Source organism: Triticum aestivum, chromosome 7D, assembly GCF_018294505.1.
Source record: "Triticum aestivum cultivar Chinese Spring chromosome 7D, IWGSC CS RefSeq v2.1, whole genome shotgun sequence".
Classification (NCBI taxonomy): Eukaryota; Viridiplantae; Streptophyta; class Magnoliopsida; order Poales; family Poaceae; genus Triticum; species Triticum aestivum.
Window position 1 is genome coordinate 136,881,088 of NC_057814.1, and position 27,602 is coordinate 136,908,689.

A 27,602-nucleotide genomic window follows, 5' to 3' on the forward strand; every position below is an offset into this window, starting at 1 on the left:
ATGTCGTCGAGGGTCACGGTGGAACCCATCCACGATCCTGACGGCAGCGCCATCGACTCGAGCGTGGGGAAAGAGGGAGGAGCAGAGGAAGAAGATGGCGAGAAAGCTCTGCTCAAGATTGCGGGCGTCGCGGCTAGCAGTGGTCGTCGGAAGTAGATCGAGGATGAAGAGGCAGGGGCGCGAGCGTGAATGATCTCCGCCGCCCCTTTCGCCCCCAATTTATAAGCCACGGTTTGAAACGTGGGGAAGTGGGATCGTTTGCGCTGCCCCCCCACTTCCCCACAATAAGTGCGCACGTACACGCGCAGTAACAGTTTGGGGAATAGAAACGACCGACCCTGGGCGCTGCAATAAATCCGCCCGCGCAGGCCAAGGGCGCGCAACGGCGGGCCCCCTCCCTGGCCATCGCCCAGTCCTGTCACGCGCGTGGCCTGTGAGGCCCCTCCGGCTCCCAGGTGCCACGTGGTGACTACGCGAAGCCCGAAAGATTGCCCAAGATTCGTCGAACCCCTCGGTTCCCGCCGCGGGCGGGATGCCGCGATCCGACTTCCGGAAGCCGGCACACAGTGGGTGTTGCCGGACCCGGCGCTTACCAAAACCCGCCTCTGCAAGTGGGGGAAACCGCGAAGGCCCTCCCATCTGAAGACGGCGGACCTTCACAGCTTCGTTGACTACTGTCGGGGGGACAAACCCCAGGCAGGCAGCGGAACCCGGATCGTTTTAAAAACAACAGGGGCCAGCACCGCCCCTTGATCCGGCTCGCACTTGGCCGGGTCGCTCGACCCGGCCAGGCCTCGCGAGCCGGCAGGATCAGCAACCCGGCCGGACACCTCGACCCGGCCCCAACAACCAAGCTCAAGACTTCTCCAGCAAGCCAGCACCGCCCCTGGCGTGTTCTCCAAACCCGGCCAAGGGTCAGTGCCCGTCCCATACCGGCCGTATGATGGGACGAGTCTCCACCAACTGATGAGCGAAGCCACAGTTCCCCGCCCATGCCTCTGGTCAGCCGGACGAGGCAACAGTGCCCCCCACCTACTCGCTGACCAGGGCTGGCGTGGCAACAGTGCACCAGACGTCACCCATGACGCCAGCAAGCGGTGACCTGACGGAGCACCACTGTGGATCGACTCGACTCGGTCATGCCCTCACGGTCGATAAGACGGCGCACAATACCCCCAGGCGCATGGGGCTCGCGCCCGGAGAACCCGGCGAGGCCTGGTACCCGGCGGGTCCCAGCACCGGGTTCCCTGGACACTAACGACCCGGACCTACGGCCTTGTAACATTACCATTTTATCCCTCGGTGGTTGACCTATAAAACCCCCCAGGAGCCCTCATGCATACGGGCAACTCCTTGGCTCACTCATTCACACAGGCAGCGCCACACAGACCTAGCAAGCAACACCCGAGGAGAGGGAGCAGCCTAAGCTTTGGCCCGACCTCCTTCTTCCTCCATACAGCTCTAGGAGCAACTCTGTACTGTTACATAAAAATCACACTCAGCAGGACTAGGGGTGTTATCTCTCCGGAGAGCCCTGAACCTGGGTATGTCTTGCGTCCCACGCTCGCTCATGCCGACCTCGCCTCGGCAGCCCACCAGTGCCCTCGAGCCTCCTCCTATCTTTAGCCATCCCATGGCATCTTATGTGCCCACCACGACACAGACGGTTTCATTCTCCATTTTAATGACTCTTTACGAGAACTGCCTATGCATCAGAAAGTTATTGTACACCCAATAGTTCCCAAAGTGTTACTTGAGAAAAAAAGCCATCTGTGGATGCAAGAGGTCAATAGTTACAACCTGCAAGATACAAAGAAATGAAGGGGGAGAAGGGGCATACCTTCTAGACTGCAGAGGCGGCGCGGACGGGAGGGGCGCGAAGAGGCGGGTGCCGAGAATCCCCAGCGTCCTCGAAGGAGGCGGGGGCAGTGGTAGAGGCATCGCGTGGCAGCGGGGGAGGTGGCGGTGCATGTTCCTTGGCATCTGCCGCCCGGTTTGGCTTGTAGCAGGGGCGTCGACGGTTGATGGCTCGACGGTGGTGCAGATTATGGACAGGGGGCGTCGGGGAGAAGCGGCCTTCGAAATGGTATCAGTGAAAGTGCTGGAAATGCTTCGTTGAAGGAGGTGCGCCCTATAATATTTCTGGGCACTGCTTTATGTTCTTCTTCTTTTTCTTTTCTTTTTATTTTCTTTTTTTTTGCAAAATTCATGCTCATTTGAATGGGTTGTAAAGTTTAGGAATGTGATCTGATATGGCTTCAGTACTTGCTAGCTACATGTCTAATATTTAACACAATTTTTGGTTGTGATGGCACTTAAATGTCGCCCAGAACTCTTAGATGGCATGTATACTGGAATTAATACCAACCATATTACTATGACAAGCAAAATGGTACAATTTTGTGTATTGGACGCTTTTTTCGGGTACCTTTTGCATTTCTTACAAACTGAAATTTCTTGTGAAAAATGATCTAACTATTCAAGGTACAAGAGTATACTAGACTTCACGTACAACCTCATAAATCTATTGTTGGTGCGAATGCCTTTTCTCATGAAAGTGGAATTCATCAGGTGACTAATTTTACCATTTCTTACTACCATTGTAGTTCCTAGATTGGCTTATTAGTATGGATGGGTTGACATCTTTCGTTTTTATAGCATAGCTCCAGTTTGCTTCATTCTATGAAATAATTCAATTTTGTAATGTTGATTCTAATTTATGACTATACAGTTTACTGCTTAACAATATTTTTGGGAATTTGAATGTTTCTGCCATCTGTTTACATGCATGTGACGGCTAGGAAAACTTAGCTTAACTGTAATGGACATGGGGCAGTCAATTTATTTTTGTGAATGTAGTTAACTTGGTGTCGGGGAAACGAAACCTATGGGAGCACGGGGAATCCCTACTACGGTTGATAGGGCGCGGGGCTGTGGAAAGAGCGGGTTTAGGAAATCAACATGGGGGAATTTTTATCCAGGTTCGGGCCGCAAGCGATGCGTAATACCCTACTCCTACCGGTTTATGTTTATCTGGTGTTCCTGGACTAGCTACAAAGCGTGCAGGGTCCAAAAAGTTTGAATCCTTCCTCAGTACGCCTCGGGCCTCCTTTTATAGTCAAAGGGGTCGCCATAGTGGCACACAGGAGGTGGAAAGTATGTACTATACACAAGTCTATTCCTGGCACCGTAGGACAAAACGCATTTAATGCGCTGCCGATGTGCCATCTGCCTTTATCGGGGACGGCAAGGAAGCTTGTCCCGTCCATCACTGCTTCGCCTCACTCCGACGTGCGTCCATGCTGACAAGGCGTGCAGCGTCACGCTGGATGGCTGGCTGCTGAGCTGGTGCGGTGGCAGAGTCTTCACGAAGATCTGCATGCAACCACGCAGGTGCTTGCTGAGTTGGTCTGGAAGCTGCACGTCGCCATGCAGGCGCCTGCCTAGTTGGCGGGCCGACTGCTGTGTTAGAACGGCGGTGGAGCCTTGGCAGGTTTGGGCCTGGCTGCGGCCCCGCGGATGTCCCCAGCAAGGGTCTTGCCGGGGTCTTGTGAGCGTCCCCGACAAGGGCGGTTTCCGTCTTCCGGTTCTCATCTAGTCCTTGTATGTTCTTGGTCTTCACAAAGATCTGCATGCCACCAAGCCGGCGCCTCCCGAGCCTTGGTTCCAATGTTGTTGGTGGTGTTGGAACTCTCAGGCTCAAGGGTGGCGGCCTCGCTGGTGTTGGGCAAGTTGCCCCGGCAAGGCTCTTGCCGGGGCTGCGTAGGCTGCCCCGGCAAGGCTCTTGCCGGGGAAAGTCCCTTTGCTCCTCGCGCCTCTGGCTTGGCGCTGCTCTGCTTGTATTGTGTCTTCGCTTCCTCTGCCCTGCCGAGTGTGGCTGCAGGCGCGGCTACAACTGCCCGTGCACTAGTAAAGGGTTACAGAAGGCCCCTACTTTTGTACACCGATAGGAGCCCCCGGGCCTGGGCCACACATAAGTGCAGAGCATTGTTGGGGCAGGCCCAGAACGGTGTGTGGGCATGTGTGGCAGAGTCTTTACTACGGTAATTCACCAGTTGCGCTTCCCCACGACTCGCGTTGAATGCATGACATGGGGGGCGTGCGTGGAGCGGTTGCTGCACGCTTGCATCACATCATGGCAGATAGTAAAGAGGCGGCTCGCGCCTTTCCCATAAAAGGAGGAAAACGCAGGGGCGCGGCTCATTTACTAAGTGGACTCGGGTCGTGGCCTTCAAGGGGCCCGCGCCCCACGATCACGGTGTGGAAAGCAATCACTTCACTTGTCTTTTCGATTCTGTCCCGCTCGCCACGTGTCCTCCATGCCCCAAGGAGGGTAGGTGGTGGATGTGGAGGGCACGGGCCTTAATGCCAAGGCAGGAAACCGGGTCATCGCTGATTGGAGCAGCGGGTCGGTCTTGATTCCCTGCGCCCCTACCGGCCGGATTGGTTAAGTGGGGCGGCCGTCCTCAGATCGTGGAGGCCGAGCCCGGCCCCGCCCCTTTATAAGAAGGGGACGGGGACGACATCTTTCAATCCTTCAACATTCATTTCCTTCCATCTTGACTCCTTCCTTCCCTTCGCCATGGTGAGAGGGCGCGCCAACGCTCCAATGGCAGCAACGAGGGCCTCTGGTCGACAACGCGTTACCCCTCCCCAAGAGCTCGTGGTGGCAGAGCCCGCGTGAGAGGAAGAGGGAGGGGGCGAGGCAGAGGCCGCCGTGGCGCTCGGGGGATAGGAGGATGGGGTGGCGCACCGGCCGCGCCTCCGCTAGCGGCTCTTCCCCCAATGGAGGGCCATGTCGGAGACCAGCCCCGCGAATTCTTCATCAGGCTGAACAAGCCAGTGCATGGTCGCCTCCGTATTCCCACTCCGTTCGCTCGGGAGATGGAGCTCGACCAGCCACAGACCTTGAGGCTGCATATGAGGGGCTGCGGGAATGGCAGCATGCGGGTCGAGGTCGACTTCCCCGTCCCTCACGTCATGTATCTCCGTCGCTGGTGGAAAACCTTCGTCCGTGCCCATAGCCTGTCGGAAGGGCTCGTTCTCCACTTCGCATTGACGAAGAGTGGCCTGCTCTCCGTAAAGGTCTTTGGGCGCTCGGGAACTCTCCTAAGGTGTTGCGTGGAGAGCTCCACCGACGATGAAACCTCCTCCTTGAGCGAGAGTGACGAGGAGGACAGCGACAGGGACGACGAGGGCGTCAAGTGGGAGGACGCCGACTCCGAGTCCGACTGACCGCGTCGCCCTCCTCCCTCGGCCACATGCCCTGCCGAGGATCTTCCTCGTCAAGCTCTCCATTGGCGCGTTCCCCATTGCTTCATTTTTGCCTTCACCTGCCGCACCTGGGAGGAAAGGGGCAAGAACGGAGATCACGGGGCACTTATATTTCTTTTAAATCGTAGGCACTTGCCAAATCTTATCTAGAAAATGTAATCTCCCGAGCCCATGCTTGTGTCTTGTAACCTCTGTTCTTGCATCAGCATGTTAATGAAAAAGTCTAGCCTTGCCGAGAACCTGTGTACGCATATGTTCGTGCAGAGGCAAAACGCCTCCTTAATGTAAATAAACGAGTCGTCCCGGCAAGCTGCCCTGCCGGCGCCCTTTGCGCCTGCCGTAGAATCATATCTGCCGGGTTACAGACAAAGGGTCCAGCCTCCCGTCCACCTCCTTTTAGCAAGGGCTACTACAACCATTCCGACCGAAGCAGCGTTCGGGCCGGAAATGGGAGGACCCGAGTTTTTAAAGAAGAGTGGCGTGGTTTTCAAATGCACAAGTCATAGGTTACAAACACGAATGGGCAAGAGGTAAACTTTATCTGTTTGGTTTGTCGGGGATCGCCGTGCCAGGCGGTCTTCTCAACTTCTTGCTGGAGCCGGGTCCTTGGCGGGATCACGCGTCCTTGCCGTGTCTGGAAAGAAGAGAGGGCAAGAGCATGGAACCTCGGTGGTCCACTAACATTTCTTGGAATCAAAAAGTAGTACAGTACCCTGGACAAGCATGCATATACGTATACACATAAACATGGAAATCGACAGGAAACTATAAATACTAAGGGATTCCTTTCCCTGACTACGCACAGGGTCTGCGCCTGGCTCTGTACATATGGTTACATGCCTTGCCGGCAAGGCTAGTACAAAATGGGGGTCGTCGGGGCTCCCAGCAACCACACCTTAGGGGTAAAACTTGCGAAGATGTTCGATATTCCAGGAATTGCTCACCGAATGCCATCTTCGGTCTCCAGGCGGACTGCGCCGGGCCTGGTGACTCATATTACCCGATAAGGGCCTGCCCACTTCGGCGTCAACTTGCTTGAATTCTTCGCGGATTGAATCTGCCGAAGAACAAGGTCGCCTTCCTCTAGGCTTCGGGCGTGAACCTTGCGGCTATGATAGAGGCAATCTTCCTCAAGGAGCGTCGCATCCTCTTGGCGCAACTGCTCTTGCTCAAGCTCATCATAAGCGAGCACTCGAGGTGACCCGTATAGGAGTTCCGTGGGGAGAACTGCTTCTGCCCCATATACCAGGGCAAAGGGTGTCTGGCCAGTGGCTCGATTTGGCATCGTTCTGATCGACCAAAGAACCGTTGGCAACTCATCAATCCAGCGCCTTCCGGACTTGTGTAGCTTGTCAAAAGTTCTGGTCTTGAGGCCCCGCAGCACTTCTGCATTCACCCTCTCAGCCTGGCCGTTACCTCTGTGATGAGAAACAGAAGCAAAACAGGCCTTGCTGCCGAGGTCTTGAATGTACTGCATGAAGGTGCGGCTTGTGAACTGTGTGCCGTTGTCGGTGATGATCCTGTTGGGCACACCAAAATGGCAGACTAGCCCCTTGAAGAACTTGATGGCTGACTGTGTCATCACCTTTCTCACCGGCTCCACTTCTGGCCACTTTGTGAACCTGTCGATTGCGACGTACAAGTACTCAAAGCCCCCGACAGCACGGGGAAAAGGGCCCAGTATATCAAGCCCCCAGACCAAAAATGGCTAGGAAAGAGGGATTGTCTGAAGAGCTTGAGCCGGTTTATGGAGCTTCTTTGAATGGAACTGGCACGCTTCACACTTGGTTCCTAGTGCAGTCACATCCTGGAGAGCGGTGGGCTAGAAGAAACCTTGCCGGAATGCCTTACCGGCAAGGGCTCTCGACCCTATGTGGGAGCCACACATGCCTCCATGTATCTCTGCCAATAGCCTCAGTCCATCTTCTCGAGGAATGCACTTCAACTTCACGCCGTTCGGACTCCTTCTATATAGGGCATCATCCACAAACTGGTACATACCGCACTGACGGGCTACTTTCTCTGCTTCTTCCTGCTCCTCGGGGAGCTCTCCTGTTTGGAGGAAACGTACGGTGGGCTGCGCCCATGCCGGAGCCTGGGGCTCAACGGCGAGGACTAAAGGCACATCTTCAGACGCAAGGGTAGCTGCCTCTACGGCCAGGGCTTGGGGCCCTGGCTAGGGTTGCTGCTCTCCGGCAAGTTTGGGGCACCCGGCAACGTCCTTGCTGGCGGCTCCTGGGAGCTTCGTGGGAAAGTACTTGCCGGGGCCCGCCTTCCTTCGTTTGCTCTGCCCTGCTGATGGTTCAACAGATGGCTGAGTTAATTGAAGCACAAAGGTACCTGGTTCCACAGGCAACTTGAGGGCAGCGCGTTTTGATAGGTCGTCAGCAATGGTGTTCTCCGCTCGGGGAACATGCTCTGCTTGCAATCCGTCAAAGCGCTGTTCCAATTTCCTCACTTCATCCACATAGTCCTCCATCAACGGGCTCTGGTAATCCTTGTCGACTTGCTTAACGCCGAGCTGCGAATCACCTCTGATGATGAGCTTCCTGATTCCGAGGTCTGCCGCGATCCTGAGATGAGCAAGCAATCCCTCTGAAAGGATCTAGATGACGACTAGAGGGGGTGAATAGGCGTTTTAAAACTGTTACGGATTTGGCTTTATCCTAATGCGGAATTAAACTAAACGGATACCTTTCAAGCACAAATCCTGAATATGCTAGGCTCAACTAAGTGCACCAACAACCTATGCTAAACAAGATAGGCACTTAAGGAAACTAGCAAGCACAAACTATATCACAAGATATGGAAATGTAGGAACAACCAAGCAATTCAACTAGCACAAGATATATCAATATGAGCAAGTATGAATTGCGGTAAGTAAAGGGTGTGGGTAAGAGATAACCACAAGTGAGTCGGAGACGCAGATTTATCCCGAAGTTCACACTCGTGAGAGTGCTAATCTCCGTTAGAGCGGTGCCGAAGGCAAAGCTCCGGGGCGTCACCAAGTGACTCACCGTATTCTCCTTTTTGAGTCACCCCCAACGGATGAGCCTCGATTCACTCGGGGTTGGTCTTGAAGGCGACCACCACACCTTTACAAACTTCTCCTGAGCACACCACAAACAAGGAAGCTTCCGGAGGAACTTGACCACCTAGGCCACTTCAACACCCTTCCCCGGAGCACACCACAAGAGCAAGCTTCCGGGGGAACCTTGGCCACATAGGCCTCTTTCACAATCTTCTCAATGTATCACCAAACCGTCTAGGAGGCGGAGGCCTCCAAGAGTAATAAACTCACGGGCTCACACTCAAACAAATCGATGCAGGGAGCTCAAACCAATGCAACAAATGCAATGCAAGGTCAAGCAACAAATACTCAACTCACTCTCTCAATCTCATAAGATGCACTCTTGAAAGTAGGAGATTGAAGAGAGGGGATGCTTTGGATATGATCAACAAATGGCTCACTAATCCATCCACAAATCGCCCTTCACATAGAGGGGAGATAGGGGTTTGGGAGAGGTGGAGAGAGGCTCAAAATGGTGTTTAGAATGTGTGTGAACCAACCCCCAACCAGTGGGAGGAAAGGGCCCTTAAATAGCCAAACTCCGAAACTAGCCGTTGGGGCTCCAACGGGCATTTCCTGGGCACTCCGTGCGCACGGGGGTTGAGACCCCGTGTGCATGGGGTCCCGTGTGCACGGTACGAGCCCGTGTGCACAGAGTACCCAGAATTCTGGACACCCCGTGCGCACGGGGGTCAAAGACCCCGTGCACACGGGGTCCCCAGGACAGCAGCTCAGCCCACTAAAACATCGATAACTTGGGCATACGGACTCCGAATTCGATGATCTTGGGCTCGTTTTGAAGCTATGAAAAAGCCCAAGGTCCTCACATAGAGAACCACCCAAGATCAACAAGAAAGAATGATGCAAGTAATGCAAAGGTTTGAGCTCTCTACATGCGACGTGATCAAGCTACTTGCCCGAGAGTCCCTCTTGATAGTACGGCTATCAAACCTATAATCCGGTCTCCCACCAAGCACTATGAGACCGGAAAAACTAGGAAAACCTAGCTAAGGTATACCTTTGCCTTGCACATTCAACTTGAGCTTGATGATGACTTTAATGCTTGCCTCAAGTTGGAATCCCTTTCTTGTCCACGACCACTTGGTGAAGATACTCGAATTGCTTCCTCATGATGCAATGAGGGAAGCCTTATCTCAAGCCCATCTTCACATGCACATTATCATGATGTGGACCGCAAGCTTCAAAGCATATAACCTCCGGCTTCTCATCTTGCACCTGGACTCCCCGAACTCGATGACCATCACCACTTGATGTCATCTCATCTTGCACTTGGACTCCTCGAATCCGATGACCATCACCACTTGATGTCATCCACACATAGGCTACACGAGATCTTTCCTTTTGATGCAAGCCTATGAGAAACACCTAACCCACATAGACATAACAAACATATAGCATGGGTTAGGTAACAAAGCACAATTCACAATTACTTACCATACCACTAGATCACTTGATCTCACGTGGTACATTGTTTGTGCTTTGTGAGTTGACCACTTAGATATACTCTTCGAGCTTCATCTTGGTCAACCAACATCTTTACTTCAAGCTCCATCTTGGTTTCTTGAAAGCCACAATGAACTCTTCATTTCACTTCATTGCTTCAAGACAATATCACCAAAGACTCTTTCATGACCATATCAAGTTCCACTATGAATATCATCTTGGTCACCACTTGCCCTTCTAAAAACTCCATCCCAAACTCTTGAGAGGCATAATGAATTCGTCACTCTAGTTGCTTGCTTCAAGACTTGATCAACATGATCTTGTCTTGAGAGGCATAATGAATTCTTCACTCTAGTTGCTTGCTTCAAGGCTTGATCAACCGAAACCCAACACATGAGCTCACCATGATCTTGTCTTGAAACCATAACTCGAATTCTTCTCTTTGGTTATTCTCTCAAGCCTTGATCCTCAGAAGACCAACTTGAAACCTCGCTGGATATGGAATCTCGAGAGCCAACACCTAGGCCCCGTGAGCACGGGGTATCCAGAGAGTTGACACTCGACCCCGTGCGCACGGTATAAGCCCGTGTGCATGGGGTATCCAGAGAGGGATACCATGAGGACTTCTTCGGATGCTTTGATGGCAATCTTCACATAACAACCCAAAGAACTTCAAGCATCACTATGGAACATATCTTCATATAAGATCCAATGCACTTGATGCTCCATAGGAATTGTCATTTAATACCAAAGCTTAGAGCAAATATAACTTCATCTATATGGACTTCATCCTTGATTCCATCCAATATCCTTGAGGCATTATCTTCATATATATGGACTTCATCCTTGATTCCATCCAATATCCTTGAGGCACCATCTATGGACAAAACCTTCAAATATATCTCACTGAAAACATTAGTCCATAGAGATTGTCATTCAATTACCAAAACCACACTTAGGGGCTACATGCCCTTTCAATCTCCCCCATTTTGGTAATTGATGACAATCTCAACAAGAGGGTTTATATAATGAATTTAAAACAAGTATGCAATCTATCCGAGAATAAATTGAATACTTGAGGTGGTTTTGATAGCCTCAAATATCACAAAGATAGTTGATGTTATCAAAACCGGTTGTACTAGCATCGAAATACTACACAAGAATTTGATGCTAGTAGAACCACACTATATAGAGCAAACTCCCCCACAATATATGCATGGAAGAACTTGGTGGAGTTTCCTCTATATACACATCCATGCAACAACCACAACAAATGTAGATATGCATGAACCAACCTACTTCACCTAAACCCTCTAAACTTCTCCCCCATTGGCAACAAGTGCCAAAATGGAGAAAAAATCTAGAAGACCAATATAGTATGAGTTCCTCCTTAATTTGTGCATTTCTCATATTGTGAGTGGAATCAAATGCACATATCCAGTTACGAACAAATGAAGAAATTCACACTATATTGAGGATCCATAAAATGCACCAAAAAGATATTATGATATGAGCATAGGAGTGTTCTAAAGAACATAGAGAAGCTCCCCATGATTTGTGCATTATTTAGTTTTGTACTTGGATACAACGTGCACAAAATAGGATCATCACTTGACTAAGCAAGGGTCCAAAATATATCCAACAACTCATGAGTGCAATGATATATGCAATACATACAAGCACTCACTACTCAACCTCTTACCGGATCCACCAAAGAATAAAAAGAGACAATTCCAAGGACCGGCAAGGAAACGAAAGGATATCAAAGAGGGATATGCACTTTCTCATGTGTATAAGTTTCTTACGTGGCCAATAATCATCAAGATGAGCATCCACAAAGAAACTTGCACACACAAAAAGATACAAAAGATAAGAACATGATATCCAAGAATGAATCCATTATTTATACAAACTTGATCTTAGCGTAGGGCTTTGTCACATGGCACATGGCACAAGGCACATGGCGCAAACTGATCTCATTTGCATAAAAATGAATTACTAAGCATGAGAGCAAATACCACAACCAAAAAGATTGTTTCTTGCAATTTTATCAATATTGCACATAAGAGCACTTTGAGGAATTGGTATGCAATAAATTGCTTAATTGGCATATTTGGGATAAGTGAACCATGAGCATGGTTTTATAGATCCCCATGATATGCTTCTTCTCAAAAGTCTCATAGATGCAATAAGGAGGTTTAAGCTGTTGCAAGAAACACAAACTCAACAAGTACTAAACATGCCATGATGCAACATACACAATGTTGACTCTAATTTAAACAAACGCATGAAGTAAGTACTTGTTACCGAGAGAGCATTGGTTCAAGGGGCCCTTGATCTAGCCCATGAACATGAGGGACTTGATCTTGTTCTTGGATAGGTAAATGATCTCCCATAGCATCTTGCTCTTGTGTTGGGGGTGATGACTTCCCTTGTGGTGGATCCACAAGAGGGGCTCTTACTCCTTCTTCTTCTACATGGACAAGGGGTGTTTCTTGTGGAAGAATATGACCAATCCCCATTGTACTTGTAGCTTGGGAAGGAGCCTCATCACCTACAACACTTGAAACAAATTGCTCCGCATGGAAGCTGTTATTCTCATCACACTCCACATTCACCATTTCCTCAATACATCCCGTGGATTTATTGAGAATACAGTAAGTGTGGGAGTTTGATGCATATCCAACAAAAAGACCCAAATTATGTTAACCGGGTTGAATTGATGAGAATGAAACACTTACAACCGAATCGGGTTTTCATTTATCTTCTCCCTCAAATCAAAGAATCAACCAAGCTTGGCTCTAATAATTTTCCATGGTGTCTCCACCTTCCTTGTGAATAAGCCAAGCATCCAATGCTTCTCCACAGTACCTAAAACACATTAAGGTACAATTTGGTCCCCAAACATATTGGGTCCGAAGTAGTTAGGACAACCACAATATATAGGGCAAACTCCACATTAAATATGTGCAAAAGGATATGAACTTGAAGTTCATGCACACTTTTAACCATTAATGATTTTATGGAGTTTACCCTACATAGAGGATCAAGTAGCAAGCAAGGCATGAAGAAGAATATAAATAAATATGCATGCTCATGCCTACCAAGATCCAGAGAGATACAATTTGGACAAAAGAACACTTAACCGAAGAATACTCCGATAATATCACAAAGTATTCAAGTTGTCCAAATTATATCAAAGTGACGAATCCACACAGGACCGCACACAAAGTACAACATATGAACTAAGCAAAAACCAAAGAGCATATAGGATATACAATACACACATGCTCAAAGGCTTATCTTACTCAAGTAGATAATAGATAGCACAAGCAGTGAGATAAGGCAAGTTGAAGCACAAGCCGAGAAGAAGATGATCATAAGGTTCTACCACATGAGGAAATACCAATTGTAAGAGAATACAAATGGTATTTGGAATTAACACTCGGGGGTAGATTACGAAGATGCACAGGATCATCAACAACTCCAAAGCAAAGAAAGATAAATAAAGCGTACTTGGCCGGGTGGACATTTCTGCCCATAGGACCCCGTGCGCACGGGCTAGGTCAGCCCCGTGCGCACGGTGTGTCCAGAGAAAAAACACCACCCCGTGCGCACGGGGGTCTAGGACCCCGTGTGCACGGGGTGTCCAGTGATTTTCACCCACCCCGTGCGCACGGGGGTCCAGGACCCCGTGCGCACGGGGTGTCCAGTAAGTTTCGTGGTACCCCGTGCGCACGGGGGTCAGAGACCCCGTGCACACGGGGTGTCCAGAAACTTACTGAAGAACCTCACAGGACACCGCGACGAAGCACGCAACAAAGGTAAATAACAACCAACAAGAGATAATTAGTGGATACTCTGAGAATTTGAATTTCAAATGAGCTTGACATACCACATAGTGACTAGATAAGATTGAATATCAATACTATGTGGCATTTCTCATATTCACATTTTGGGTTTGTGATGTGCACACAACAAAACACTCCCCCATAATGTGATGATCCACTAATATCTTGCAAGAGCCAATCATGATACAATACAGGCTCAAAACAGCAAACACCACTATATAATGTGCAATGCAACCTACACATGCTAGATAACACAAATCAAGCATACTAAGAAACACAACATATAGATGCACATGCTAGATACAAAACCTAAGCATGCAAGGGGCGAGCAACTTTCAATGTAAGCAATATAAATACAAGTTACCGCAAAGAGGAACATTGGATAGATAATATGAAGATAATCCACATGACTTGGCTCGAACAAATAAATGGTGGATATCCTTTTCTTTATGAACTAGCCAAATCTCCAATGTCCTCCACACACCTATTGATCAAGTTTGAGCTTGATGGTACCCAACCAAGTTGGGTCCTAAGAAGTTAGTCACAATAGGCTTGGCAACCCAAATGGCCTTTTCCATTTCCAAGCCACTTTGGGCGCCAACAAACTTGGCAAACAAATTGCCAACAACATCCTTCCTAAGCGAATAATGATCATTGACTAGAGGAGGCTTAGGGATGTTACCGTTGGGACAAGATGAGGATATGTGTCCCTTCTCACGACAATTATAGCAACATGTGCTCCCCCTTCTCTTCTTCTTTATTTTCTCAACTTGGGGAGCATTATCTTGGTTCATCATTGGTAGTGGCCTTTCTTCAAGTTGAGGTTGACCTTGAGATTGAACTTGAGGCCGCTTCCCTTGTTGCTTCACATTTGAAGCCTTCTTCTTCAATGGACAATATCTCACATGGTGTCCAACATTCTTGCACTTGAAGCATGTAATGTTGGCATCATTCTTGACTTGGTCTTGTCCCTTCTTCTTTTTCTTGGACTTCTTGTTGTTGGAGATGAAACCAAGTCCACCCTTGTCATGAGGGGATTTTTGAACACTCAAGATAGTGTTGAGAGTGGAATTTCCTTCATGACACATTTCCAAGTCTTTCTTCAAATTAGTGACTTGGGCCTTGAGCTCTTTGTTTTCCTCTACAAGGTTAGTATCAACAAAAGTACTAGAGGAAGTAGAAACTTCATTGTTAGAGCAACAAGGCAAGGAGAGCAATTCATCACAAGAATTGGGAATAATATGTCTAGATGAATCACTAGGACTAGCACATGTCAATAAAGCATTTTGAGTAGAAATAGTGCTAATGTCCACATGAGGCTCACAAGATGTTACCTTAGTCACAATAGCCTCATGAGCTAACTTTAGCCTTTCATGGGAGATTAGAAGGTCATCATGAGAGCCCGAGAGCTTTTCATGACTTTCTTCTAATTTCCCATAATTGCTAGTTAGCAAAACAAGTTGAGCCCGTAGCTCAACATTCTCCTTCAAGATAGATGCTTCACAAGAAGTAGAGTTAGTAGCACAAGCATCATTGACAATATGAGAGGAGCTAGAAGAAACTAGAGACTTCACATGAGTAGCTTGAAGTTCCTCATAAGACTTAGAGAGTTTGGCGAGCTCTCCTTTGACATTCTTGTAGCCAAGGTCAAGGTGCTCAAAATCCTCTTTAAGTTTATCATGAGCAACTTCAATCTCTTCTTTGGAAGATTCTAAGTCTCTAAGAGTTTCTAGAGCATCAAGAAGGTTACAATCAAGTTTATCATTTTGTTCTTGCTCTTCGTGAAGTAAATCATTACACTTTCCAAAATGAGTAATAAGATCTTTAAATATCTCATAAGTGTTCTTATTTACTCCACGAAGAGAATTACCAATTTCATATATTTCTTGACTCATATCCCTATCACATTCATCATCACTCTCATCATTATCATTACTAAGAGTAGATGATACCTCGGTAGTACCTCTTGCCATGAGGCACATGTGAACATCGGAGGTTGATGATGATTCTTTTGGAGAGGGAGATTCTTCATCATCAAGAGTAGGATATCCATGTCCATCCTCTTGACACTCATAGCATTTCCTCTCCAACATAGTGATTTCCTTCTTTGCTCTTCTAGCAAATTCTCCATTAGTGATGTGTGCACCATTTTCTCTTATTTCCTCTACATGGTTAGTCAAACAACAACTAGAGGAAATAGAAGCATAGATATCATGGCAACAAGGAGAATCAAGCATATCATCACAACAAGTATTCAAGGAATCTCTATATGATATGTAAGGACTATCAACACAAGAATGTATGTCATTTTTGCTAGATGTGTTCAAGTCCAAAGAAGCTACAAAATTAGCATTTATGCATGAAAGATCATCAATGTTGAGCACAACATCATCATCACAAATTATATTTCCACTCACCATGTCATTACCTTGGGACATGTCATATGATGGTGAGGTGGAAGAAGTTGAAATGTCCAAGCACACGGAGGAAGAAGCAATATGGAGTTCTTCATGATATGAAGATGTGGAGAACTCCTCAAGAGACACCTCCGAAATATGATTGACCTCATCAAGATTGGACCCACCATATATTTCTTCAAGTTTTGTCCACATCTCATGAGCCGACGCACACGTCATAATTGACTCAAACACTTCGAGGGATATAGACCGGATTAAGGCATTCTTTGCACCATACCCACAAAGCATATCATCATTTTCCTTAATAGATGGAAAAAGTTCATCCTTCCATGGAGAAGCCCCTACAAGAACAATTCGCACAAAATTTGGACCCATGGCCCAGAAATGACAAAGCATGCGAATTTTCCACAAGTGATAGTTTGTGCCACTAAAACAGAAAGTGTCATCGTGCACTATACCACTAGTCGACATCTTTACTCTCTAGGCGGTGAAGCCTAGCAAGGAGAGACCAAAGCTCTGATACCAATTGAAAGGATCTAGATGACGACTAGAGGGGGGGGTGAATAGGCGTTTTAAAACTGTTACGGATTTGGCTTTATCCTAATGCGGAATTAAACTAAACGGATACCTTTCAAGCACAAATCCTAAATATGCTAGGCTCAACTAAGTGCACCAACAACCTATGCTAAACAAGATAGGCACTTAAGGAAACTAGCAAGCACAAACTATATCACAAGATATGGAAATGTAGGAACAACTAAGCAATTCAACTAGCACAAGATATATCAATATGAGCAAGTATGAATTGCGGTAAGTAAAGGGTGTGGGTAAGAGATAACCACAAGTGAGTCGGAGACGCGGATTTATCCCGAAGTTCACACTCGTGAGAGTGCTAATCTCCGTTAGAGCGGTGCCGAAGCCAAAGCTCCGGGGCGTCACCAAGTGACTCACCGTATTCTCCTTTTCGAGTCACCCCCAACGGATGAGCCTCGATTCACTCGGGGTTGGTCTTGAAGGCGACCACCACACCTTTACAAACTTCTCCTGAGCACACCACAAACAAGGAAGCTTCCGGAGGAACTTGACCACCTAGGCCACTTCAACACCCTTCCCCGGAGCACACCACAAGAGGAAGCTTCCGGGGGAACCTTGGCCACATAGGCCTCTTTCACAATCTTCTCAATGTATCACCAAACCGTCTAGGAGGCGGAGGCCTCCAAGAGTAATAAACTCACGGGCTCACACTCGAACAAATCGATGCAGGGAGCTCAAACCAATGCAACAAATGCAATGCAAGGTCAAGCAACAAATGCTCAACTCACTCTCTCAATCTCATAAGATGCACTCTTGAAAGTAGGAGATTGAAGAGAGGGGATGCTTTGGATATGATCAACAAATGGCTCACTAATCCATCCACAAATCCCCCTTCACATAGAGGGGAGATAGGGGTTTGGGAGAGGTGGAGAGAGGCTCAAAATGGTGTTTAGAATGTGTGTGAACCAACCCCCAACCGGTGGGAGGAAAGGGCCCTTAAATAGCCAAACTCCGAAACTAGCCGTTGGGGCTCCAACGGGCATTTCCTGGGCACCCCGTGCGCACGGGGGTTGAGACCCCGTGTGCACGGGGTCCCGTGTGCACGGTACGAGCCCGTGTGCACGGAGTACCCAGAATTCTGGACACCCCGTGCGCACGGGGGTCAAAGACCCCGTGCACACGGGGTCCCCAGGACAGCCAGCAGCAGCCCACTAAAACATCGATAACTTGGGCATACGGACTCCGAATTCGATGATCTTGGGCTCGTTTTGAAGCTATGGAAAAGCCCAAGGTCCTCACATAGAGAACCACCCAAGATCAACAAGAAAGAATGATGCAAGTAATGCAAAGGTTTGAGCTCTCTACATGCGACGTGATCAAGCTACTTGCCCGAGAGTCCCTCTTGATAGTACGGCTATCAAACCTATAATCCGGTCTCCCACCAAGCACTATGAGACCGGCAAAACTAGGAAAACCTAGCTAAGGTATACCTTTGCCTTGCACATTCAACTTGAGCTTGATGATGACTTTAATGCTTGCCTCAAGTTGGAATCCCTTTCTTGTCCACGACCACTTGGTGAAGATACTCGAATTGCTTCCTCATGATGCAATGAGGGAAGCCTTATCTCAAGCCCATCTTCACATGCACATTATCATGATGTGGACCGCAAGCTTCAAAGCATATAACCTCCGGCTTCTCATCTTGCACCTGGACTCCCCGAACTCGATGACCATCACCACTTGATGTCATCTCATCTTGCACTTGGACTCCTCGAATCCGATGACCATCACCACTTGATGTCATCCACACATAGGCTACACGAGATCTTTCCTTTTGATGCAAGCCTATGAGAAACACCTAACCCACATAGACATAACAAACATATAGCATGGGTTAGGTAACAAAGCACAATTCACAATTACTTACCATACCACTAGATCACTTGATCTCACGTGGTACATTGTTTGTGCTTTGTGAGTTGACCACTTAGATATACTCTTCGAGCTTCATCTTGGTCAACCAACATCTTTACTTCAAGCTCCATCTTGGTTTCTTGAAAGCCACAATGAACTCTTCATTTCACTTCATTGCTTCAAGACAATATCACCAAAGACTCTTTCATGACCATATCAAGTTCCACTATGAATATCATCTTGGTCACCACTTGCCCTTCTAAAAACTCCATCCCAAACTCTTGAGAGGCATAATGAATTCGTCACTCTAGTTGCTTGCTTCAAGACTTGATCAACATGATCTTGTCTTGAGAGGCATAATGAATTCTTCACTCTAGTTGCTTGCTTCAAGGCTTGATCAACCGAAACCCAACACATGAGCTCACCATGATCTTGTCTTGAAACCATAACTCGAATTCTTCTCTTTGATTATTCTCTCAAGCCTTGATCCTCAGAAGACCAACTTGAAACCTCGCTGGATATGGAATCTCGAGAGCCAACACCTAGGCCCCGTGAGCACGGGGTATCCAGAGAGTTGACACTCGACCCCGTGCGCACGGTATAAGCCCGTGTGCATGGGGTATCCAGAGAGGGATACCATGAGGACTTCTTCGGATGCTTTGATGGCAATCTTCACATAACAACCCAAAGAACTTCAAGCATCACTATGGAACATATCTTCATATAATATCCAATGCACTTGATGCTCCATAGGAATTGTCATTTAATACCAAAGCTTAGAGCAAATATAACTTCATCTATATGGACTTCATCCTTGATTCCATCCAATATCCTTGAGGCATTATCTTCATATATATGGACTTCATCCTTGATTCCATCCAATATCCTTGAGGCACCATCTATGGACAAAACCTTCAAATATATCTTACTGAAAACATTAGTCCATAGAGATTGTCATTCAATTACCAAAACCACACTTAGGGGCTACATGCCCTTTCACCCTCGTACTCTGCCGTGTTGTTTGTTGATTTTTCCCGGGGAAAGTGCATCTGGATTATGTACTTGAGGGTGCAACGAGTAGTACGCCAGCACCAACACCTTGGAGTGAGAAAGCTCCATCAAAGTACATAGTCCACTCACTGCTCGTCTCCTTGCCGGGAAGGGTGGTAACTTGAATCTCCTCGTCGGGCGTTGCGGTCCATTCTGCTATGAACTCTGCCAAGGCTCGGCTCTTGATTGTTGAAGTACTTTCAACTTGAGGCCAAAGCTTGACAATTCCAAGGCCCACTCCGCAATCCTCCCGGTTGCATCCGGGTCGTGCAGGATTCGTTGCAACGGGAGGCGGGTGACGACGGTGATCTCATGTGCTTGGAAATAGTGGCGCAGCTTTCTCGAGGCCATGAGGAGACCGAAAAGTAGCTTCTGCATACCAGAATATCTTGATCTAGCCCTCTGCAGGAGGGAACTAACAAAATAAACCAGGTGCTGCACCACCTTCTTATTTTGTTCCACTTCGCCCATCTGTGCACACTCTACCTTGTTGGGGTCGGGCCTTGCTGGGAAGGACTCCGACCCACCATCCGACGGCTCCGCCGCTATCGCTACTTCTTCCTCAAGTTCCCTCTGCGCCACCAGCGCAGCACTAACCAGTCGATTCGTTGCTGCTAAGTTTAGCAGCAATGGTTCTTGCGGTTTAGGCGCGACTAGTATTGGCATGGAGGAGAGGTACCTCTTCAAATCTTGAAGTGCTGCCTCTGCCTCCGGAGTCCACTTTACTGGACCCTCCTTTTTCAAAACCTTGAAAAAGGGGAGGGCGCGCTCAGCAGATTTGGAGATGAACCTACTCAGGGCAGCAACGCAGCCGGCGAGCCTACGGACATCTTTGACCCGTTTTGGCGCCTCAATCTGCTCAATTGCCTTGATCTTGTCGGGATTTGCTTCGATTCCGCGTTGAGGCACAAAGAACCCAATAAGTTTGCCGGAGGGGACACCGAACACGCACTTCCCTGGGTTGAGCTTGAGGTTGATTTTGCGCAGGTTTGCAAATGTTTCTTCTAAGTCTTGCACGAGCATGGCCCTGTCCTTGGTTTTGACCACTATGTCATCCATATAAGCTTCCATATTTCTATGTAGCTTGGGCTCAAAACCAATTTGGACCGCTCGGGCAAATGTCGAACCAGCGCTCTTCAACCCGAAAGGCATTCGTACAAAACAGTACGTACCACATGGGGTGATGAACGTGGTGTTTTCTTCGTCTTCCTCCACCATGAAGATCTGGTGGTATCCTGAATAGGCATCGAGGAATGACAGCAGGTCACACCCGGCAGTGGAGTCCACAATCTGATCGATGCGTGGCAGAGGGAAAGGATCCTTTGGACGGGCTTTATTGATGTTTGTGTAGTCAATACAAAGCCTCCATTTCCCATTTGCCTTACGCACTACCACTGGATTGGCCAACCACGTGGGGTGGAGCACTCCTCTAACCAGGCCTGCTGCCTCCAACTTCCGGATCTCCTCGATGATGAACTCATGTCGCTCCAAAGCTTGCTTCTTAACCTTCTGCTTGACGGGCCTCGCATGAGGACACACGGCAAGATGGTGCTCAATCACCTCCCTGGGAACGCAGGGGATGTCGGATGCTTGCCATGCAAACACATCGACATTCGCCCGCAGGAAGGCGACGAGCACGCTTTCCTATTTGCTATCGAGGGTGGAGCTTATAGTAAAACCCCGCCCGTGCCGTCCTCCGTGACAGACATCTTCTTGGTTTCCGGTGGTGCAGCCTTGGATTTCTTGCTATTGCCGGTGGAGCTCTCTGGCACGTCCTCGATGGGAGTGCTGCACTCCGGAGAGGCGCGCTTGCCGGAGTGGGTGCCGGATGTCTTGCCGGAAGAGGTCTCGCCAGAAGGGGTCTTGCCGGCAGAGGTCATGCCGGCCTTTTTCCTTCCAGGGGCTTCAGCGGCAGGAGCAAGTGCTTTGGCGGCAGCTGCTACAACTGCCTCTCGGTAGAGTTGGTCGGCGCAGATGAGCGCGTCTTTCTTGTCAGAGGGGACAGTGATGATGGTCAGCGACCCCGGCATCTTCAATGTGTTGAGGGCTTAGTGCGACGCCGCCATGAACTTGGCCAGCGCTGGGCGGCCAAGGATCCCATTGTATGGCAAAGGGATCTCGGCGACATTGAAAACGATCTTCTCCGTCCTACAGTTCAGCTCGCCCCCAAACATAACGGGCAGCGTGATTTTACCTTTTGGCTAGCTCCTTCCCGGGTTGACGCCTTGAAACGTGCCTGTCTCCTCGAGATCTCCGTCAGGAATCTGCAACCTCTTGATCACATCGGGCGAGATCAAATTCAGACCGGCCCCACCGTCAACCGGCACTTTTGTCACCTTGAGGTTGCGTATTGTTGGTGAAACCAACAACGGCAAACACCCGACCGCTGTTGTGCGATCAGGGTCATCCTCGGTGTCAAAAATGATGGGCGTGCGGGACCACTTCAGTGGCTTCTGGGCATCGAATGATGGCTCCGCCGCAGTGACCTCGCACGCCCACTGCTTCAGTTGGCCGTGTGAGGTGTGCAACGAGGTGCCACCGTCGACGCACATGGCCTCTGTAGCTTTCTGGAACTCGTGTTCGCCGGACTCGTCGTCCTCGTCATGATCATCATCTTCCTCCTTCTTATTGTGGCCCCAAGCGGGCCTCTCTTGTTGGTTATCTTTGCCACAACGACCTCCTTGGCCGCCATGCTTGTTGCTGGACCCCTCAGCACCATCCTGACCCTTCTCCTTCTCCCGCATTTCATATTCAGCTTTCTGCTTTTCTGCAAGCAGCTCAACCTGTCGGCAGTTCTGTAGGTCATGGCCCTTGGCGTGGTGGATCTTGCAGTATTGCTTGTCGAAGCCCCCTGGCTTGTCGGCGGCCACCAAGGCCCGGCAGGCGGCGCACCCGGCAACCTCTTTGCCATGGTCGTCAGCCTTGGCCTTCTTGGCGGCGCCGGGGTCGCCGGATCCCTCAACGGCAAGCACAATCTTGCCCTTATGCTTCTTGTTGCGGCGCCGGCCCTTCTTTGACGGGGCAGCGGTATCTTCGTTAGTGGAGTCGGTTTCCGCGGCGGCATCCTCGCCGGGGTACTTCCTTCCTTCCTCAGCCCGAGCACATCTATTAGCCAGAACATAAACTTTGGCTACATCCCTGACCTTGTTCATCGCCAGCTCTTCACGCATCTTGTGGTTGCGTATGTTCTGATGGAACGCACTGATGACAGCGGCGGGATGAACATCTGGGATGGTGTACTACACATGGCTGAATCTTTGTATGTACTTACACAGTGACTCGCCATCCATCTAGGGGATGACATGCAAGTCACTTGCCTGGCCAGGAGCTTGGTGGCCTCCGGTGAAGGCGCCAACAAACTCGTGGCACAGATCCGACCAGGAAGAGATGGAATCCACTAGCAGGTGTATCAACCACGACATGACGTTGGGCTTAAGTGCCAACGGAAAGGAGTTGGCGAGCACATTGTCGTCGCGAGCCCCGGCGGCTTGCATCGCGATGGTGTAGATGCTGAGGAACTCCGACGAGTGAGTCTTGCCGTTGTACTTTTCCCCAACATCAGGCTTGAACGTGTGGTGGGAGGGCCATTGGAACTGCCGCAGCGCTTCGGTAAAGGCCGGACAACCCACCTCGTAAGGCAGGTCGCCGGGACACCCCGGCGCCGGGTGTTCCATAGTAGGCCCCGCACGCCGATCTGACTGGTGGCGCGTCTCCCGCCGTCGCTCGATGGTGGTTCGAGCGTCTTCCTGAGCTCGCTCCCGAAGAACTTGGCATTGGTCGCGGCGGGCTCGCGGGTCGGACGACGTCGTAGAAACATTGTCGCGGGTGTCGGCCTGGTGAGCCAGTGGCTGGTGCCGTGGCAGCAGGGGAGGAGAGTGTACCATGGTCGCAGCATCCTTGGTCCTCCCACCGCCGGCACGTGTCGGCTAGACAGAACGCCGACACGAGGGTCCTGCTGGGAGTGGCTCATCTTTGTTGGCGAAGTTGACGAGGCTTCGAATGGTGGCTCTCCACTCGTCGAGGTTCTCCGCGGCGGGCGGGAAGTCGAGTAGCAGTTGTACGCGCGCCAACGCTTCTGCTGGCGTGGGTGGCGGCGAAAGCTGCGTGGACCGTGACGCGCTCCGACTTCTAACCATGTTAGAAGGAGGTCTATCACGGTCTCGCGGTCGCACGCCGCTTCCGCCAGTGTCCCGGTGCACACGCTGGCCCGATGCGTCCTGGGAGTGACACAAAGGGCTCTTCCCGTGGCGGTGCCCGGGGGCGCCGACGTCGCGGTGTTGCTCGTCGCGCGTGACCTGGGAAGGCCACGGCGCGGGCGCCTGCTGGGGCGTCCGGGAGGTCGCGGCGCTGCCCGTGGGCAGCACAGCCCCATCCCCGGGCCCAGCGGCACGTGGCTCATCGTCTTGGACCCGGACAGCGCCGCTTCCTTGGCTCCGATCGCCAGAGTGTCATGGATGCTCGCGGGTGGCGCCTCCGGCGCCATCCGTGGCCACCCTGTCGCCTGCCCGTGCTGGTGCGGACGGGCCGGCTCCGGATGACCCGACGGCAGCGATCCCCCTCTTCTTGGGGGCCATGGTGATGATGAAACCGATATGCTAACTCCCAAACCAGATTTTCACAGCTTGCGCCCCCTACCTGGCGCGTCAAAGATGTCGGGGAAACGACACCTATGGGATCACGGGGAATCCCTACTACGGTTGACAGGGCGCGGGGCTGTGGAAAGAGCGGGTTTAGGAAATCAACACGGGAGAATTGTTATCCAGGTTCGGGCCGCGAGCGATGCGTAATACCCTACTCCTGCTGGTTTGTGTTTCCCTGGTGCTCTTGGACTAGCTACAAAGCGTGCAGGGTCCAAAAAGTCTGAATCCTTCCTCAGTATGCCTCGGGCCTCCTTTTATAGTCAAGGGGTCACCGCAGTGGCACACAAGAGGTGGAAAGTATGTACTGTATACAAGTATATCCCTGGCACCGTAGGACAAAATGCATTTAATGCACTGCTGACATGCCATCTCACTTTATCGGGGACAGCAAGGAAGCTTGTCACGTCCGTCACCGCTTCGCCTCGCTCCAACGCGCGTCTAGGCTAACCGGGCATGCAGCGCCACGCTGGCTGGCTGGCTACTGAGCTGGTGCGGTGGCAGAGTCTTCACGAAGACTTGCATGCCACCACGCATGTGCTTGCTGAGTTGGTCTGGAAGCTGCACGTCACCACGCAGGCGCCTGCCTAGTTGGTGGGCCGACTGCTATGTTGGAACGGCGGTGGAGCCTTGGCAGTTGTGGGCCTGGCTGCGGCCCCGCGGATGTCCCAGGCAAGGGTCTTGCTAGGGTTTTGTGAGCGTCCCCGGCAAGGATCTTTCCGGGGGTTTCCGTCTTCTGGTTCTCATCTAGTCCTTGTATGTTCTTGGTCTTCACAAAGATCTGCATGCCACCAAGCAGGCGCCTCCCGAGCCTTGGTTCCAATGTTGTTGATGGTGTTGGAACTCTCAGGATCAAGGGTGGCGGCCTCGCTGGTGTTGGGCAAGTTGCCCCGGCAAGGCTCTTGCCGGGGAAAGCCCACCTTGTCCCTTTTCTCCTCGTGCCTCTGGCTCTGCGCTGCTCTAGTTGTCTTGTGTCTTCGCTTCCTCTGCCCTGCCAAGCGTGACCGCAGGCGTGGCTACAACTGCCCGTGCACATGTAAAGGGGTACAGAAGGTCCCTACTTTTGTACACCAACACTTTGGAGATTATTTTAGTTCATTTATGATTGATTAATCACATTAGAGTATAAATTATAGGGATAATTAGATTTATGCCCCTAGTTGTGTCCCACTCGTCTGTTTTACCCCTAATTCCCAAAAGTCACCGGTTCTGTCCAAGTCACTTTGATCCTCTTATGCTTTTGCCCTTTGACCGTTTGACCGTCAGTTTGAAAACTTCATAACTAATTCATACAAAATCAAAAAAATGCAAATAACATACCAAAATGTTCAGAAAAACATCACCTATATGTCAGTGTCATTTGCATTCATGAAAAAAGTGTTGGAAAGTGCACATCCGAGTTTTAGCTCTTTTGATACCACCATGAATAGTAAACTCTAAACAAATTCAAAAAAATTCAAAAAAATTATGGTGGCAAAGAACGACAAGTGTTCTAAGTGCTTGCCAAGTTTCATTAGGGAACGGCATTCGTGGAAGTCGTGGCAAAAAATTATCTATTTTGGAGTGCTAATTGTTTTTTTTTTTGCCGCGGCACCCACGAATGTTATTCCCTGATGAAACTTGGTAGGCACTTAAAACATTTGTCATTCTTTGCCACCAAATTATTTTTGAATTTTTTGAACTTTTTTAGATTTTACTATTAATGTTGGTAGCATAAGAGCTAAAACTCGGATGGGCACTTTCCAACACTTTTTTTTCATGAATGCAAATGACACTGACATATAGGTGATGTTTTTCTGAACATTTTGGTATCTTATTTGCATTTTTCTGATTTAGTATGAATTAGTTATGATGTTTTCAAACTGACGGTCAAACGGTCAAAGGGCAAAAGCATAAGAGGAGCAAAGTGATTTGGAAAGAACCGGTGACTTTTGGGAATTAGGGGTAAAACAGACAAGTGGGACACAACTAGGGGCATAAACCTAATTATCCCTAAATTATACCTTGGATGCTCATTCTAAGATGTGCTAATTTTCATTCCTCTGAGTATGCATCATTGTTATATATATTTTACTGTTATATAATTTCAGGTTGGTTCATGAACTAAATGGCTAAATCTAAATTTTGTCAAGTTTTTTTCAGGATGGGATGCTTAAACACAAAGGAACTTATGAAATAATATCCCCTGACGATATTGGTTTAACACGTGCCAACAACTCCGGTATTGTTCTTGGGAAGCTGAGGTATCATGCAAATGTCACCCCCACCCCCATGGTAAGTTTAGTGCAAAGAATCTTCTGTGATGGCCCTTGGTTTTATCTCTTTTATGAACTCTAGTAATTGATGCATGTTCCAATGGCCTAATCCGAACGCTTACACTTTGAGTATTTATATATTATGATAAATCATTCACATTTATACTAAAATCTATGACATACTATATATTCATGAAGTTGAACATGGATCACTTCTCATAGAGGAAACCTCCACTACATTTTGTTTTTTTACTATATTTATAAACCGTCAAGGTGTTCTAGAGTTGCTGGGGTCGAATGTATCTGCCATGTTTACTCTTTTAGATTAGCCAAACTCAATATTAGATTACAGATTCCCATTCCTAATTATGCTTTCTGATATTCCTTTTCAGTGGAAGGCATGCTGTTAGATCTGTACTAGTGGAGGTATTGCTCTAGGAGGTCTTCTTGACCTTCAGTCTCAACTTACAGCAGGAGGTCTTCTTTTCCCGATTTTATAGTGACACCTTGTTGCCAAATGTGTAGCTTGGGTATAAGATCAGTGACAACGAATTTAAGGATTTTCTTAAACGCTACAAAGAGGTTGCGGAGAAGAAAAAGGTGGTACTTGATACATCATATCGTTTCAATGATATTCTCAACCTTCTTAATTTTCTCTAATAATCAGACACTAATTGATAATTAAGAAATCCATTGATTTCATTTTCCAATAACCTTTGGTTCTATATTTTGTTACTCAACAAGTACATTGTCTTTATATATGTTACTCATTTTAATGGTTAGTTAGTTTCCTTAGAAAGCTGTGTCCTGATATTTGCTTGCAACTATAGAAGTCTACTATGCATAGCAGTTGACGAGTTATTCTCATTATTTGTAGCGTATGACTGACGAAGACATCGAAGCATTACTATCTGATGAGATATTTAAGCCCAAGGTTATTTTCTACCTTGTTGACCTAGTTGTCTTCTTTCTGTACTTCCGAATACCATTTTCATTGTTACCTAATACATCTAACCGTCTAATGTTTATAGCTCAATCCGAGTGTTGGATCGAACAATATGCCAGGAGGTGCATCTGGCCACATTCTTGGAAGTCAGGAGACGGCTCATGGCACTTCGACCTCTCAACAACAGTAA

General features: G+C 48.9%; 1 protein-coding gene across 1 annotated transcript; it reads left to right on the plus strand.

The window, feature by feature from the left end:
• LOC123170967 (2-isopropylmalate synthase A-like) lies at window positions 1-27,602 on the plus strand. Its single transcript, XM_044588658.1, has 9 exons — window positions 1-142; window positions 2,045-2,123; window positions 2,302-2,392; window positions 2,485-2,571; window positions 26,354-26,454; window positions 26,859-26,892; window positions 26,992-27,069; window positions 27,344-27,400; window positions 27,498-27,602. The coding sequence occupies exons 1-9, from the start codon at window positions 1-3 to the stop codon at window positions 27,600-27,602; spliced, it is 774 nt and encodes a 257-aa protein (XP_044444593.1).

What these genes read in the sequence shown, in the direction of transcription:
- LOC123170967 (XM_044588658.1), top strand. Translation starts at nt 1, where the DNA reads ATGTCGTCGAGGGTCACGGTGGAACCCATCCACGATCCTGACGGCAGC. An exon ending in GGAAATGCTTCGTTGAAGGA is followed by an intron (nt 2,124 to 2,301) that starts GGTGCGCCCTAT and finishes AACACAATTTTT; the next exon opens with GGTTGTGATGGCACTTAAAT. An exon ending in ATGAGATATTTAAGCCCAAG is followed by an intron (nt 27,401 to 27,497) that starts GTTATTTTCTAC and finishes TAATGTTTATAG; the next exon opens with CTCAATCCGAGTGTTGGATC.